General features: G+C 31.1%; 1 protein-coding gene across 1 annotated transcript; it reads left to right on the top strand.

Annotated features, from left to right (window-relative positions):
• Nucleotides 1-680: 680 nt before the first annotated feature.
• On the top strand, nucleotides 681-15,208 carry LOC106471096 (ATP-dependent DNA helicase PIF1-like). The gene is made up of 8 exons (XM_013931684.2): nucleotides 681-1,231; nucleotides 2,709-2,946; nucleotides 5,201-5,469; nucleotides 8,662-8,768; nucleotides 10,137-10,276; nucleotides 13,072-13,266; nucleotides 14,237-14,382; nucleotides 14,865-15,208. The coding sequence occupies exons 1-8, from the start codon at nucleotides 695-697 to the stop codon at nucleotides 15,084-15,086; spliced, it is 1,854 nt and encodes a 617-aa protein (XP_013787138.1). The 5' UTR covers nucleotides 681-694; the 3' UTR covers nucleotides 15,087-15,208.
• The last annotated feature ends 2,831 nt before the right edge of the window (nucleotides 15,209-18,039 follow it).

The raw sequence follows: 18,039 nt of genomic DNA, 5'->3' as shown, positions 1-18,039 counted from the left end.
AACCTTTCCATCCCAGATATCATTCTAGTAATCCTCTTCTGAACCCTTTCCAAAAATTCAATGTCCTTCTTAAAGTAAGAAGCCCAAGACTGAATATAATACTGCAAATTCGGTCTAGCCATGGCCTATACAATAAAATTGTAATCTCTGTAAACTTTTATTCAACATTCCTGTAGATACAACTTAAAATCTTATTTTCTGTACCACTAGAAATAGCATGTTGCTTGCATGTCGTAAGAGACAGATCAAACAGAATACAATACTGTTAAGTTTATTCCCTTCAAAATTATACTTATAATTCAAATTATGATAATCCACATGCATTATCTTACATTTATTATAATTAAAAGCCATCTACCTTTCATTTGCCCAACTCATCAAATGATCTAAATCCTTTTGTAAAGCTGCTTTATTTGAATAAATTTCAATATCAGGTGGTTGTTGCTCTAAATCTAATGAAGAAATTATATTGCATGAGGATTTGGAAGGTAGCTTGCATGTCAGTTATAACTTAGTTGTCTATCATTTGATTATTCATCATAATTCACTGGTAAAACTTTCATTTACATTATATATGCATTAAGTTTCTAATACAGCCATTTTTAATGTATATATGCTGTTTCTTATAGATGTGGATTTTATTTTATTTTTTGATTAGTTTTAAATGTTTTCAATTTAGTGCAGGCCTTCAGCAATGAATACTGAGAATCCAGAATTGACTTGTACAGTTGTGTTTGAAGTCATTGGGCAGACAGGATCAACAGGAAAACGAGGTGTTTACCAAAATGCTTTCCTTTCACTTTATAGAAATGAATTCCGGGATATTCTGATTAAGATTGAGGTTGGAAAGTCAGTTTTCAAGTATATTATGGGTGATATAACCATACATAAACGTTTTCTGAAGGATGGGAAAGCAACCATATATCTGAAAGACTACAAAGTTCAGTTGCTGTTATCCAATTGCCCCCCTAGTAAACTTGCATATTTTCTCAAAATCCTTTCAGCAAAGCTGCAGTGTTTGAAAAATGAAGGAAAAGTGAAAGCTCGGCAGAAGCTGCTTTCTGATAAACCCAAATGTTTGGAACAGATCAGTCCACTGACTTCTAAGGATATAAGCACTCTACAGAATATTTCCAAGCAGAAAGAGAACATTCCACTTGGTCTTGAAACTCCAAAAAGATTAGGGAAAAGAAAAAGAGAACAAATGAACTATGAAGAAGAATCCCCACAAGTATGTGTTGATAGTGAGAAGTTATCTTAAAATGAAAATGATACAAATGTAATGAAATACCTTTAAACTTACACCATGCATGTACTTACTATATATATAAACAAATTTTCACTATTTCAAGAAAGAAAAAAATGACCCGGGAAAGTTTTTCTTCTCTGTATATTTTGTTTAGCCCGTAAAAATATAGACAAATTTTATAAATATTTAAAAGTAATATAAGTCTTAGCTGTTAGTAAAAATAGTGTATAATGTAGCACTTGACAAATTAAATTTTTCATATATATAATTATTTGGGCATCTTTTCAAAATGTTTTTGTATTCCAGTATTTACAAAACACTGTTTTGCTTAATTTTGAAATGTATATATTAAGTTTATAAATATCTTAATGCAATATAATTTGGATATTTCATGAAATCTCTTCGTGTGACATATGTTTTAAGATATTTGCAGGATTGGATCTCAAATTATAGAAACTCTGGAAGAATTGGGATCCATTGGTAGAGCTGAGCTATTTAACTGATTACCTGTGAACAGTATTTATATTGATTAGTGTTACATAAAATAATCAAAATTATGATTAAGTTTACTGTCATGAAGATAATCAACTGAGTGATGTTAGGGTTTCCAATTATTGCAACTTTTCAAGTAATGAAAATATTTCAACCAAACTTGCTTTGCCCTGTCTTTGTTATGGCTCTCTCACTAATGTTTAACCAACAACAACTTTTTTGCTTGTACGTACAATAGTTGAAAAACTACAAATATGTAATTGATTAATGAAGCCATCAGTTAGTAACTACTAATCACCCACCACTAATCATCAATATAATATAATTTTGTCTAGAACTATGAGTTATCTTTATTGATTTTTTTTATTTGGTCTATAGGTAAGTTTAATAGCATAGATTTTAATAACTTTTGTATTATTTAAGAAAATTTATGTACAGCACTGTAAGCTTTTAAAATAACTGACTCAAGGTATCGGATTGATAAGTAAGGTATAAAAATGTACATTTTCATGTAGCTAAGAAGGCTTTGCCCTCCATTTCGTGTGCAAGCAGTTGTCAGCAGTGACACTGGGGCATAGGTTGAACACTGCTTAAATTGTATCATGTACCGAGGCTCCTAACAAAGGCCAAAAGATCATAAAAAGATATTCTGAATTTTTTACTAGGGCATAGAGTATTTGTATTTTTTAGATACATTTGTATATAATAACTTTTATGAACTAAATATAGTCTTATAAGTGTTACTACTTATTAGGTTTGAACTAGGGCAAGTATAAGAGTGGTGTAATATGAACATAAATGTGACAGTGATTGGCTTCCTAAAAGCTAATTAGATTAGTCCATATAAGTAATTATCCAACCCGTTTTAAGTGTCTTGTATGATAAAGGTTAATGCTTGGGGTTAAGATAATTAAAATAGTAATACTTTATTAATACCCAAAAGATTTTCCTTTTTCTTCTTCTTCAGAAACATGTTGCTGTACAGAAGTACTTGAATGTAGTTCAGTTAACCACTGAGCAGAAGCATGTACTGAAAGCTGTGATGAGTGGAAAAAATCTGTTTTTCACAGGCAGTGCAGGCACAGGTAAATCCTACCTGCTGAAACGAATCATTAGTGCTCTCCCTCCCAACCATACGGTTGCCACAGCCAGCACTGGGATAGCAGCTTGTCAGATTGGAGGAATAACTTTACATTCTTTTGCCGGTAAGTGACTTTTAGATATCATCATTAAGAGTTTCCTATAGTAACAGTAAATATCCAAGATAAAAGTAATGAATATTGTTAAGAAGTTGGTTAATCAACATTCATATACAGTAGCTATGAAATGTAATTCCTGATGAATATCCAATGAACATATTGGTAATTAGATGCTTTCAAAGATTTATTCATACCTTATTTAGATTTTGCTAAGCCTAAGAATAGTGTTCAATGTTGATTTCTTTAAAATAACCACATAAAATATGTTGACTGGATGCTCTAGCCTATCAAGGTCACCATCATCTACAAAAACAAACAACCAAAAAATCAGCTGAAGTTAAATTTAACCCTTCACATCTGTATACTTGTATTACAAAACTTTCAATCTATTCTGACTTTGGATGTTTATATATATAAGCTTTGTTTAATTAGTTTATTAATTTTAGAAATGATTATATCTTAACATCAGTTAATAACCTATGTTAACCCTTTATCATCTCCATCCTGGTTTGTTGTGGTCAAAGCATTGCTATGGTAATGTACAATAAATGGTCTATGGACAATAAGGGGTTAATAATAATGGCTGGAGACGGCTTGAATGGGTAATGAAGAAAAACTTTAATATAAAGTTTAACATAACAGCAAATGTACAAGGTTTTGTCATCATCAGGTACCTTTGCTGTTATGCTGCAATATATAATGAAGTACTTTGTTATATGGTCAAATCCCAGCTGCTTTTAGCCATAAACAATGTGTTATTGTTTAGCACAATGTTTATTTCACAGATGTTACAAATAATGTTAACAGTAATGTTGAAAATATACATGCTAAATTATTTAGAGTGTAATTGTTAATTTTAAGATGTACTGTATGGGAAAGCTTTTTCAAAAAAGCTTTATTTGCTTTGAAAAAAGGCACAAGATATTAAAAACAGTAATTAATAATTCAAAAAACAAATATTATTTTACACTAGATGTTAATATAAAAGTATAGTAGAAAAAGGAACATCTAGATTAAGTGCAAAGCTATGCAGTGTGCTGTCTTCCATAGGGATTGAACCAAGAATTTTAACAATAAGAATTGAGCTGGGTGATTTAATCTATTACCTGTGAGAAGTAATTAAATTGATTAGTGAACTAATTGATTAATCAAAATTAGTGTTTTCAATTATTACTATTTTTTATCATTCCAACAAGATTATGATTTAATCATTTGTCCCAAAAATATTCAACCAATTTACATGGCCAGGTGGTTAGGGTACTCGACTCGCAATCAGAGGGTTGCTGGTTCGAATCCCCATCACACCAAACATGCTCGCCCTTCCACTATTTCTAATTCTAAACTGCTGACTAAAGGGGAAACAACTGTTTGACAAACCCACTGCCGACATTTTTTTCTTTCATACTTATATGTACCATGGTTTGAGAAACACTGTACTAATTGAATATAATCTATTAATGAGGACATCAATTAACCGATCAGCAAACACCACTAATTGCCTAGCTCTAATTAGGAACATTTGGTATTAAATTAATGATAAGGTTTTCTTGGTGTTAAACAGATGTAAAAGATACAAGTTTTATATGTTAGAAATAGTGTTGACTTTTTTTTGGATTATTTTAAAAATGGCTTCTTTTTACATTTCTTTTTTAATAGGTGCTATTTTGAAATCTTTGTGTCATAGTCTGAGTTGTTAAAAGTATCATATGAGCAAGTATTAGCAAGTTAATTGTTTAGCTGTGTTGGTAGAGTATTTGCTTGTAGGGCAAGTGGATCCAAGCTCAGATCCTGCATACAAGAGACACAAAAACTCAAATTACCACAAATGGGACCCAATGTGGAGCAAGATATGGTGTTTGAAGATGTTGGAAAGTGCCTTACTAGCAATTACTAGCGGGTTAATCCTTCAGTTCAGTTGCTAAAGAGCTTTACTTGTGTGAGTGAGGTTTCATTCCTTCTTGTTGGAATTGTAGAAATGACATAATCACAATAAAAACTGCTACCCAACATGACTTGAGGACAGGCATCATTAGTGGGAGGAGAAGAATGTGGTAATTAGTTATTGAAAAGAACCTTATGAAGAAGCACTAGCAGGTAAACTGATTAGGTCAGCGTTTAGGCTGCATACTTATAGGGCAACTGGTCCTGGGTTCAATTCCCACAAGTGAATTTTTGTAACTTTAAGAGAATTTTGTCTGTTCAAGTTCAATTATGAATTTCCTATTAGTACTTCAATTTATATTAGAATTTTTTTTTTCAGGAATTGGATCTGGAAGTTATTCTTTAGAACAATGCATTAAACAAGCTCAACGTAAAGAAGTTGCTCAGCAGTGGAGAAGATGTCAGCATCTTGTTGTTGATGAAATATCTATGGTAGATGGAACATACTTTCAGAAACTTGAGAAGGTCGCTAGAGTCGTTCGTAATAATGACAAACCATTTGGGGGGATTCAATTAATCCTTTGTGGAGATTTCTTGCAACTTCCACCAGTCTCCAAAAGTAATGAGAATCGTTTGTTTTGTTTCCAGGTACGTTTTTTTTTTATTTTTTTTTTACACAACACTTGTGCAAAATTTATTAAATAGTTTCCAAATACAGTAAATAACTACTGATGTATTAAACATTTTTGGAAATGTTTCATTGAAATTTTTTGTGTGTCAATTTTACAAAATTTATTAAAGTTTATAAGTGATAATACACATAAACCTTCGTCATTGCTAGAATTGGTGCTACCATTGGATTTGCTTCTTTAAACCTTTGATTCATCCATTTTTGATTCCCACAGCAAGTCCTCATCCACTGCACTGGACATGCAACATTTTTTTTAAACCTTTAATAATGATTTCTGCTGTGACTAACTGCCAAGCTTCTATGACCCAATTGTATAACAATAGCACAGAAGGTTTTTAATCTTTCCAGTTGGAGTGAGTACAAGATCTTCAGACAACACTCATTGTATTTCTTCTTTTTTTTAAATTAAAACGATTATTCACCACCACGTCAAGCACTTGAAGGTGCAATGTCATTCCTCCAGGAATGATAACAAGATTGGTGCTCATTTTTTTAGTTGTTCTTTTACACCTTCCGTCAAATACTCTGAAAGAAACTCAAATGGAGAAAGGATCATGGAAGTTTGCTGCCAGCATAATCTGTTTATTACAAACACTTTCCACATGCATAGAGAATCCCAGATTTATACATGTTATAAATGGAATAACTTAACAATGGAACCCAAATTGACTTCATACTAACAAGGATAAATAATAAAATCAAAGTTTGTGATTCTAGAGCAATACCAAACACTGTCGTAGATATAAGTCATAAAATGGTAATGTTGACCATGAAAGAACCAACACAAGCTGGAATAAAGAAAAGAAGGTTAGTAAAGAAAATGTAATAAACATGAAAAAATTTGCAGAAATATCGAAGAAGAATTCCATGCTGTTCCTGGAACAACAGGAAAAGTACAAGAGGAATGGAATAAGTTCAAAAATATAGTTATGAAATATACCTTGGACATTTATGGAACGAAAGTGAAAGGGAAACCAGGGCAAAATATCTCACCTTGGTGGACTGAAGAAATAAGGGAAATGGTAAAAGCAAAGAAAGAGGCTGAATAGCAGAAAAATAAAGAAAGCCAAAGAAAAATCATGGGAACAATTTGGAGCAGACCTTGTGACAGTGGAGAGAACAGCAGTCAGAACTTTCTACAAAAAAGTTAAAGCAATGTGGAAGCGGGATATAACCCAACTGAAATCATCAATGATAAGATGGTAAACCCATACTTGATAGTGAGATGTTACTCGACAGATGGAGAGATTATTCCAATGATTTGCCCATCCTAAATGAATCAACAGATTACAGAGGAGAACAAAAAGCAACAACACTTAGTACTATCAGAAGTAAAAAAGGCACTTAAAACAGCTTCAAGTAATAAAGTAGCTGGTGAAGACGGTTTGCAACCCTTAGTACTATCAGAAGTAAAAAAGGCACTTAAAACAGCTTCAAGTAATAAAGTAGCTGGTGAAGACGGTTTGCAACCCTTAGTACTATCAGAAGTAAAAAGGACACTTAAACTAGCTCCAAGTAATAAAGTAGCTGGTGAAGACGGTTTGATTTCGGAACTGATCAAGGCCATGGGAGAAGCTGGTACAAGATGGCTAAGAAGGATTTTCCAAGCAGCAGGAAACACCTGAAGATTTGCAGAGAGCAATTATATTTCCCATATGGAAGAATAAGAGATTGCACAAGGTACAGAGGGATATCACTCCTAAGCCATACAGGGAAAACCTACGCTAAGGAGGCTACGACCAATCATTGAGCAACAACTTTTGGAATCACAGATGGGTTGTTGATCAAACAGAAGCTGCACAGACCCTATCTTCACTCTGAAACAACTGACAGAAAAGAGTATAGAACACAACCAAAGCCTGAAATTAGCCTTTGTCAACCAAGAAAAGGCATTGGACAGAGTAGATCGATCAAAACTGTGGGAAACATTACAGAAATATGGCATAAGTGAACACCTAATGAGAGTATGTCAGTCTGTATAGATTAAGTATGAGCACAGTAAGAACTAAAGCAGGGGCATCAAAGTAAGTAACATCAGATGCGAGACAGGGATGTGTACTACCACTCCTCGTCATCACCTATATTGACAACATCTGCAAAGAAACCAACCCATGAGAAGAGGATGACATCATTGAGCTCCTTTTTGCTGAAGACCAAACCCTCATTCCCAAAAGTGATAGAAAACTACAGGACCATCTGAATCAATCAGAAATCAAATGCAAAGAATATAATATGAAAATAAGTACAGAGAAGATGGGAGTAATGTCTATTGGAAGACAAAGAGAAGAAATAAAAAATTTGGGTGAATAATACTGACATCAAACAGATAGAAGAATTGAAGTATTTGGGAAGTGTATTTACAGAAGATGGTAGCTTTGCCGTATCCCTTTACTTGGTTGAGAAGAGGAGGTTCCTTTTTATTTCTACACAATCTCTTCCATGATTTTACATTTTCACAAGGATATTAAATGCAAAAAGATGCTATCGTACAATGCGATTGAAACAGCAATTTACTAGTATTAAATTTGAATGTTGATGCATTGTTGTTCTCAGCAAACATACGGGTAGAAAATTTCTTTATTGTTGAGTACATATTGTTAAGTTAAAAGATAAACTTCATTGAAACTTCCTAATCGCAGTTATATTTTTCCTTTTTGTCGCAACATAGAAGAAAATAAAGTAATTTCAATAAATAGCAACATTTTTGGAAGTAGCTTCTAGTAAAATACCTAACAAAATTGAATGTATGCAAATAAAATGTGCAGTGAATTTTTCAGGAGGAAGTAAGTACACATTATATTTGGGCAGATACGGTAATAGTTTTTTTTATAGGAAGGTTTCTTCAAGATTTGACATTAAGATTCTTTGTGGGTGATCCTATTCTTTATTTCATTAATAAATCTCCACACCCCCCACCCAACCCCCAAAAATGAAAAAACCATTTGTCTCACGTAGGGTGCATATGTGTTTGGTCAAAGCATATACCACATTTATTATGTCTTTAACAAACAAAATTATGATGAGCCCTCAAACAGCAGTATGTTTGGTGTAAAAAGTGGTAACTGTTCTGTTTCAGAAGGTTAAGATATACATGCTGATGTGTATACATATCTTGTTTGTTTAAATATTTGCCCTTTTTCTTTCTACAGACTTCAGCATGGAAAAAATGTATCCAGATTAATATGGAATTGACACAAGTGAAAAGACAGAAGGATCTTAGGTTTATTAACATTCTAAACAGTATTCGGCTCGGAAGGTTAGTTGTTATTTTGATGTGGAACTGAAATTATGCTGAATGGTCATTTTAACTGTAATTGATAAGATCAACGGCGATTTAGATCAGGCTGAAAATATATGTATGTAGAATAAGTCTGCCAATAAATATTCTGTTTTAAGAAAATATAAGTCTGTAATGTAATTACTGAAATTCATAGACTTAACCTACTTTACAAAAGTATGTTAGCTATTTTAAGTCTAATGGCATTAATCATTATACAATAAACCTGTAAAATGATGTTAGTACCTAGAGACTAATGTTGTTAGCTCAGTAGATAATAACACTAAAAAAACAAAAAAATAATAAGCAAAGGAGCTCTTTTTCAAGTTTAGAAAATTAAATTCTTCAGGCAAACACCATTCAGTGACAGATCTAAATACAAAAAAAAATGTAACGACATTCCTAACACCCAAGGAAAGTTTTAGGTCTGCAACCTTTATTATTCCAAAGTATAGTGTTTAATGTTGTGAATGAATAAATGAATGAATGAGAAAATACAAAAAGTTTGGTGGCATAAACAGTACACCTGAAGTTTACAAAATGGAAAACTGTAATAGATTCCCAACGTCTTGGTATACGACTGCCTTCATGACTCAATATATTCAGTTATATTTTGATATCCTTGGTTGGAATTCTTGTTGTGAATAAAAGGGGAAATGCTCAGAGAAACCTTGAAAAATGTTGGTTAGAGCAACTAGATAAAAGTAAATGCAATACAGCAACAGAAGTTCTGGTTTACCATCTAGCAACACGACTTCTCCATGATGGCTAGAATGTAACTAAAAACAATTCTACACTAATTACTGTTAAAGTAAATACATAACAAGGATGACTTTGTATGCACAACAAAATTACTTCAGAGTATTCTGATTTTTGTCAGTAGCAACTACTGTTTAGCAACTAAAGCAGCTACAAAATTATTTTCTTCCTTTGTAATAATAAATATTGGATGCCGTTTAAAACAGTTGAAGTTTGTGTTTTCTTAACTCAAAAGTACAGATATACTTTCTAAAATAACAAAGTAAAACTTCAACTTACAGTTTAAAAAGTACCTCTATTTTGAGTAACCAATTTTAAGTATTTAAATAAATGGTATCTAATTTATTATGTACATTCATCATCACTACTGATGATGTTTTTTAAATAAGTATTGAAGTCTAAAGTATAACAGCAGATTTGTGACTATTCTTTTGTGTTTTTCATGACATTTAACACCTTTATAATTTAGGCATCAGGACAAAAACAATAGTAGAATTATCTATTGAGATAGTTGCATATGTAGTTAACATATAAAAAAATATTGTTTGATAAACTTAATATCTAATTCTGCTACCTTTCTTCATGTAGATGTCCAGATACCATAGCCAAGATTTTAGCATCTTCCTCTGACCACCAGATTGAACAAAATGGTATTAAAGCAACAAGACTCTGTACTCATAAGGAAGATGTAGATTATATTAATAGATCTCAGCTTCAAGATCTTCCAGGTAAAAAATTTTGTAACTTTAAAGCCATACATTGTGTAAATATAGAACTGTTCCAATAATTCGTAAAATTATGGCCTGTCCAATGTCTGTTTTAATCCTGCAGCTATTATTGGGTAACGAACTCACACATCTTTTTGAAATACATTTTTCTGAATTACTTATGCACTAAATTACTTGTGGGTCCGTGATTTTGTTGGATAATACAGGTTATCTAGTAACAAATAACATACAAGTCACATAAAAAGTGTTAACCAAAGTATCATCAACATAGCAATTAACCATATTAATTACTGCTGGGGTTTCCTATGTGTTTTGCATAGAAAATGAATGATTTACCAAATTTTTTCTTCCTCAGTTCTTTATATTGGGCATTGTGAGAGGCCAAAACATAAAATTACTCCATGTGATGCATTATGTGAACCCCACCAATAACAAACAATATAAAAGCATGTCGAAGGTTTAATCCATTTAAACGTACTATGACCAGTGAACACCTATGAGGTATCAAGTGTTACATTTCAAAATTTAAGTAAAAATAATGATAAACTATTTTAATAATTTTTCAAAAAATTTCAAAATTGATATTGTCATTTTCTAACATTCATAGTATAATTCACAAATAAAAATGCTCAATCTTACATCTGCGTACAACACCAAGAAGTCTTGTCTGTAAAGAATGCACTTATTGTTTGTTTGTTTTTTAGAATTTTTCTCTCCGTTCTAAACTATCTGTTTTTAGTTGCTAAGAAACTATCATCCCTTACATGCAATTATCCAAGTTTTTTTTTACTCGTGATTTTTCTTTCTATTTCTATAAAGATTTGTTATTACAGGCTTCTGTTCACATTTCGTGTTGTTGTGAGGTTATAAAAAAAAGTGGGAACTACTACTAAAGAAGAACAACTTTAAAAATATTAACAGGCAAAGTTTAAGTTCCATTTGATAGAGCAGACTACATTAGTAACATTGATATAAAATGGTATGAGAAATAATTTACAGCTTCGTAAGAGGGTGATTAGAAGTACATCCTGCAGAGAAGAACAAGGGAATGTCGTGTGTAGTTTAAAAAGCTTGGGAACACTATTTACCTGGATTTTAGAGTGAAAAATATGTAACTGAAAGGAAGCTGTAGACATTGTGATGGCATTATTAGCAGTTCCAGGAAGTTGTGAAAGACTAAGCAAGTGAATGAGGAGTTAATTTTTGCTCAAGAAATGTTAATTAACCTTTTTTCGAGGTGTACTGTCACCTTTATTTGTTATTTATATGTCTGAAGGGGATATGTATACATAAAGACAGAAAATGAAAAAAACTTAGAAAATACTGTGAATAGAGGAACAAAGTTAAGTAAAGACAAAACTTCAAGTTATGAATATTGGTAGAATTAGAAAGAATTTAGAAATATCTTTTGAAAAGGTAAGACTGAAACAGGTGGCGAAGTTCAAGTATTTTGGGAGTGAATTTTGATGAAGAAAATGTACAACAAAGAGAAATAAATGAATGAATGTTAATGTAGGACTTTGGTACCCTTTGTTTAAGGATAAAAGAGTGCCAACAAACAGCAAAATCATTATATAAATAACTATTCTGAGATCAGTTTTAACATATGGTTCAGGTTGATCTATAAGAAAGAAAAACTTAATCAATAAAGTGGCAGGAATGAAGGTATTGAGAATGATAAGAGAAGTGATAAGGCTTGATAAAATGAGAAATACGAAAATTAGAGAATAGTTAAATGTAACATTAATACTAGAAATTGTTGAAAGAAATTAGTTGAGATGGTATGATCATATAAAACAAAGAAATATATAAATACCCAAAGAATTTTATGAACTGGGAACCGCAAAACCTTGATTGAGATGGATAAAAGGATTAAAAGATGCTCTTGAAGAGAGATGAACCTTCTAAACTGTTCTACTTTCAAATGTAGCATGCTCTTCGATTCCTTCCATGGATATCCCTAGGCACAGTGACTGAAAATATTTAATTCTAAATGATGTTGGTGGTGAGGAACAAACTGCCGATCTGAGGAGTTGTCTATTTCTTTATACACTTTTCTATTTTTGAAATTGTTTTTGTGTTAAATTAATTATATTTATTAAAAAGACAAGACATCAGGTAAGCCTTATTAGGCTTAGAGAGTATGGTAGCAATGGCAAAATATTCCAGTGACTCAAATATGACTAAAAGCCTTATTAAATGTTATGAATGGATTAATATGTTTATTGTATTATGGGTAACTACTAGCTGTTAAATCTTAACTAATAATTGCGTAATATTTTGATCTGCAGTCAACCACTGAAATACATATCTACAGTTTTTTTTTTATCAGTATTCCTGTGTATTGTATTTGGTATTTACTCTTCTCTATCGTAAATTGTCACTAAATCATAAATGTAGAGTAAATCGAATAGTTGATAACCTCTGACACAAAATATATATAATACCATGTTGAATGTCACTCTGTCAAAAGATTGTGGCATGTTCACTTTGACCCCACCCATGCACATAGCATTTATATAAAAGATGTTTGAAATGAATAGATCATACTTTTATTTCATAAAAAAATTAATAAGAAACTTTACAAGAATGCAAAATATATATTGTTGCCAAATGTCTAAGTGCCAAAATTTACAAGAATGTGTCAATTAGTAATTCGTCTATACATTTCACCAACATTTTTTTGGCCTAGTGTAATATCCATTGTATGCAGACAAACCTAAAAATGATAAAACAGAAGCATCTTTTAGTTTGTTAAGTGTAACTTTACATTATTTGTTTCTTTTTTTCTGTAGGAAATTCCAAGGTCTTCAAAGCTACAGATAGCGATCCCTCTCTTTCACAGCTAATGGACAAACACTGTCCAGTGTCAACCTCAATAGAACTAAAACAAGACACCCAAATAATGCTTACAAAAAACTTGGATGTTCAACGTGGGCTCGTGAATGGAGCAAGGGGAGTCATTGTTGGGTTTGAAAACAATGTAGAAGGTAATTAAGCTAAAACATTGACTTCCAAAACCATTCTGAAGTTGGTTAAGGTAGAATAATCTTGATTTCAAAAGTAATGAGAAATTAAGCTAAAATCTTTCTTTTGAAAGCAATGCAAAAGGTATTTAAGCTAAAATATTTTGTTGATGTAAGCTTATAATCTGGGTGATATATTAGCTCTTCTTACCCACATTGTTTTTTGTTTTATCTCATTCATAGGTTTCTGTGATAGTGTTAACTGTTTTCAGTTGTTTCTATTTTTTTAATTTAAAGACTTGAAACAGACATCCTTTCTCTTATATATTTGAAAACTGTGCAAAAAATAACTAAGCCAGAATATCGACTTTGATAACAATGTAAAGGGTAATTTGATTGGAATTGTGGGATAGTTCAGAATATGATAATGTTAAAATATAAGCTTTTGAAGCAGTGAAAAATGCAATGTTTAGGAATGAAACGGACCGTGGGAACTTTATATACATGCTCAGTTGAATCACGTTCCTTTTTTTAACAGTCTGTTTTATTTTTGAAACTACTAAAGATTTTATAATCATTGGTTCTTACTATTTATTAAGTGATTATAGTGTAATTAATACTGAATTATAATAGCATAATTAATTGAATTGTGTTATACACGAGATTTGTCACCTATTTTTCAATATTCGTAATGCATACTGGAAAGTAACAGATACTGTTGTATGAATTATAACTAATCATCTGAAACACGTTTTTTTTTTTATCCCCAGTGTTTCACTCTATCATCTTTATCAAAAAATAATTATACCAAAATAAGCCTAAAACTAGATATTTTATGGTTTAGACATTTATTATAATTATTGTTTTTTTTTAATTGATTGCATGAACTATTTTTTCTGATTTAAAAAAAAATGATGATATATTACTATACGAGGAACAACTTGCTGCTTTGAGCTTATATTGGTTAAATTGTGTATTATTATGTGTATCACAGGCCTTCCAGTTATTAAATTTGTGAGTGGGGCAAAGGAAACTATTCGCTATGAGAAGTGGACTATTAAGGCCGGAAGTGGAATCTATATATCCCGCCGACAGTTACCAATAAAGCTTGCTTGGGCTATGTCCATTCATAAATCTCAGGTAATCGTTACCTTAAAGTATCTTTTGCTTTTATTTTTTTCTTTACATATGCCTTTTTGATTAATAATAACATACTAATACTTTTATAATTGTAAAACCAGTTAAAACACCGTCATCGAGCAAGCTTAAACGAAGAAATAAATTGTGCTCAAATAATCTTCCAACTGAAACTTCATCTTTACAAAACCATTAATAAAAAAATAAAACTAAAGCATTTTTACATCTTAGACATAAGTGTTTAAAAAATTGTTGATATTTTACATCACTGTGTATTTATTTTTTACTATAGTTATATTGATTATTGAGTATATAAAATCATCACATTTTGCTAAAAATCCACTGTCTTGGGAACTTGGACTAAAAATTATTAAGATAACAAATAAGACTATTTTAACCTTTTGTTTAAGAAAGGACATTGACGTATTTTCCCATTGTTGAAATCTTGATTCATTTTATGTAAATACATATTTCTGTATTTTCAGGGTATGACACTGGACTGTGTAGAGATATCTCTATCTCGTGTTTTTGAATGTGGACAAGCATATGTAGCTCTTTCTCGTGCTCAAAGATTAAATGGACTTAGAATTATTGACTTTAATTCTAAATGTGTGCGTGCAGATCCTGATGTCTTGAAGTTTTATTCCCAACTACAAAAAGATTGCATGTTAGTACAATCACGTTTAGATAATCACTTCAGACTTTAAAAATAAAATACATACATGCACATATAATAAGCTTTAAACCAAGTTCATCACTGAAAAATGATTGATTGTGTTTGAACCACTTATTAAATATTCATTAACATTTTAGCAAACTTAATTTACAATGTCGGAACAAATTATATCTTTTAATATCTGAACAAGTTTTACATAATTTAAATTACTTAAACAGTTTAATTAGGGTTAGTTTGATATGGAATAAATTATTTGTAAAGTATTGTGTAATCTAGTCTAATGCCGTAATGTGTACTGTAAGTTCTTTTTTTTTCTAATTTTACCTGTATACTGAGTGTGTACTGTTGCAAAAACACTTCTTACTTGTGTGATAAGTGTAATACCATGTGCCACTATTAATTGTTTCTTGTAATGTGCATGTGTTTGTATCTATATATATTGTGTGTTTTAGTTTTGGGTCTAGTTTAATTATTTTAAAATTAATCTACTGTCATGGTTGTTAACTTTAGATCCATAGAAGGCATATTACAAAAATACTAAAAATGTTAAATTGGCAAACAAACATTTTTTACTATGTAAACATGACAACTTTTCCCCAACAGTATAATGTTAGGTAATAAGTTCAAGTTCATTTCACAGAGGTTTAATTTATTAATATAGTAATTCATACATTATACTGATCATATATTTTGTAAAGGTTTTAAAATTTTGCAGTCAGTGAAACACAGCATAAAATAAGATATTTTGTAGAGTTCGGAATGTTTTTGTAAGCTGTAAACTGCGTCCTCTATCAGGATATTTGCATAACTCGGGTATATCGCTCAGTGGATTCTATTATGTAATATGTACAAGTAAAGTAGCATTTGTACAGATATCATATCTTTGCTCATTTGTTTCATACATACAATGAATCATGTTATTTATTTCTAGTTAAATTGGTCAAGTCTGTTTTTGGTAATATTTTGTTGGACATTTTTGAGCATATTCCTCTTAAATATTTTTTTTAAGTGTGACGTTCTACTAGTAAGTTTATTTTTTTAATTTGAAAAGGTGATTTATCTATTCAACATTATCTCTCACTTCCATGTTTTGACAACATTGTAGAAAAAGTACAAAGTATTGTAATAAATACTAACACAATATTGTCTTCTATTTTAAAAACTGTCTCCGCTGAAGTTTTTTTAGAAATTTTTATTTCAACCATTTAGTAATAGCTTACATAACTTGTCGTGTGAATATCTTTTAGAGTAAAACAAAACGTTCAAACTAGGTAGAACTATTTATTTTGGCACTCAACTCTCGCTACAACGGACATGTGTACGTATAACTTTCTATGGAAGTTTGGAATCTTGTACCACCATTAAGAAATGGTCTTCCCGTTAAAGTTCTGAAACTTAAGAGTCTTTTTGTTTTTATTGTGTATTTAAAAACAAACGTGACACTGTGAGAGCTACCTCTCTATATCCGTGGAAGTGAAAGAGTTCGTGTGATGACTCTGTACAGAATTTAGTTGTTTTTTTTTGGTAAAATGTTTTTCCTCTGAAGCAAACTAGATAGACTTGTGATGTTTATGGTATAAATTTATTTCATATATGACTTATGAAACATAGAATATCAGTTGTGCTTTATTAATGTTTATTTTTAATAAAAAATAAACACTATATAACTATATCATTTTGGTACAAACTAGCATATTCAATGAGAAAATATAGAAATTTAGGGGTTTCCCACTTGTAGATGTGAATTCAAGAACCTTCTGTGATCATAATATACAATCTACAAAATTTATAAGTTGTTTTATTTTCAGATATAAATTGTCAAAAAATGTGCATATTGTATTTATTTTTCTTCTAATTGTACGTAATCCATTTTCTATACGAGATGTCTTATATGGATAATCACAGTTTGTTGATCGTACAGGTTACATAATGTATGGACAACACGGGAACATTTGTTATTAAAGGCTATCTTTGTTTGCTCACACTTTATTTTTCATAAAATTACTGACTCCCTATTCCCCTCTTAAATTATATGTCCAGCTTACCAATTGATCGAAGCCATTTTGTAGTATCTCAACATACTTAATACAGCTAGAAATAACCATCAAACTTTTGACAGTATTAGTATCATTATGTAAATAAGCAAGGACAAGAACTGACCCTTGGTGCATCCACTAGTAAATGGGGTCCAGTTTGACTGGACTCTATTAATAACAACCTTTTTTTTTCTCCCATCCAACTACCCTACAATCTAATTAACTAATCTTTCCCAAACACCTGGTATGCTTTTTGTAGCTCATCTTTTTTGTTGTGCCACACCCTTTCCATCATCCAGATAACAAATTACTAAGGCAAGATTTCCCTTTGGTGAATCCATGTTGGCTTTCTTTTATCTTATTTCATGAAATAATTTTGTAAAGCCTTTATCAAAAACCAGAATTTTTCAAACTTAAAAAGTAGCATTAACTGGCCTATAATTTTTAGGGTAACTCTTGTCACCCTATTTAACAATAGAAGTAACATTAGCATCATTCCAGAACCAAACAGTAGCTTTACAATAAGTTTTGAAGTTCGGAAAATGTTGTTAATTATGCATTGACTGAAGATGGGCTGAAATGTTAGTTTCAACTGCCTAATAAAATAACATTTCCACTGTAAAGTTGATCGCGATATTAGATTTAATCAACCAGTGGGATCTTCATCTCTTAATACTCAAAAATAAATTTAAGTCTCAGACTGTATTCACCATTAATATATTACTGTTGTAAGAGATATTATCAAGAATAAAGAAATGATGAAAATGTACCGTATTTTTCCGAATATAAGACGGACCCTTATTTTGAAGACAGAAGTTTTGGGGGAAAAAAATACACAGTCGCATTTGAAAGATTTTTATTGAACAAAAATTCAATTTGATACTTGAAAAATTTGTATATATTGTTCTAAACACAAAAGAGCTCAAAACATCAAAATAAGAAAATACT

This window comes from Limulus polyphemus, unplaced genomic scaffold (assembly GCF_000517525.1).
Source record: "Limulus polyphemus unplaced genomic scaffold, Limulus_polyphemus-2.1.2 Scaffold4407, whole genome shotgun sequence".
Taxonomy (NCBI): Eukaryota; Metazoa; Arthropoda; class Merostomata; order Xiphosura; family Limulidae; genus Limulus; species Limulus polyphemus.
This window is presented reverse-complemented; position numbering and strand designations above follow the sequence as displayed.

What these genes read in the sequence shown, in the direction of transcription:
- LOC106471096 (XM_013931684.2), top strand. Translation starts at nt 695, where the DNA reads ATGAATACTGAGAATCCAGAATTGACTTGTACAGTTGTGTTTGAAGTC. An exon ending in AACAGTATTCGGCTCGGAAG is followed by an intron (nt 8,769 to 10,136) that starts GTTAGTTGTTAT and finishes TTCTTCATGTAG; the next exon opens with ATGTCCAGATACCATAGCCA. An exon ending in TCAGCTTCAAGATCTTCCAG is followed by an intron (nt 10,277 to 13,071) that starts GTAAAAAATTTT and finishes TTTTTTCTGTAG; the next exon opens with GAAATTCCAAGGTCTTCAAA.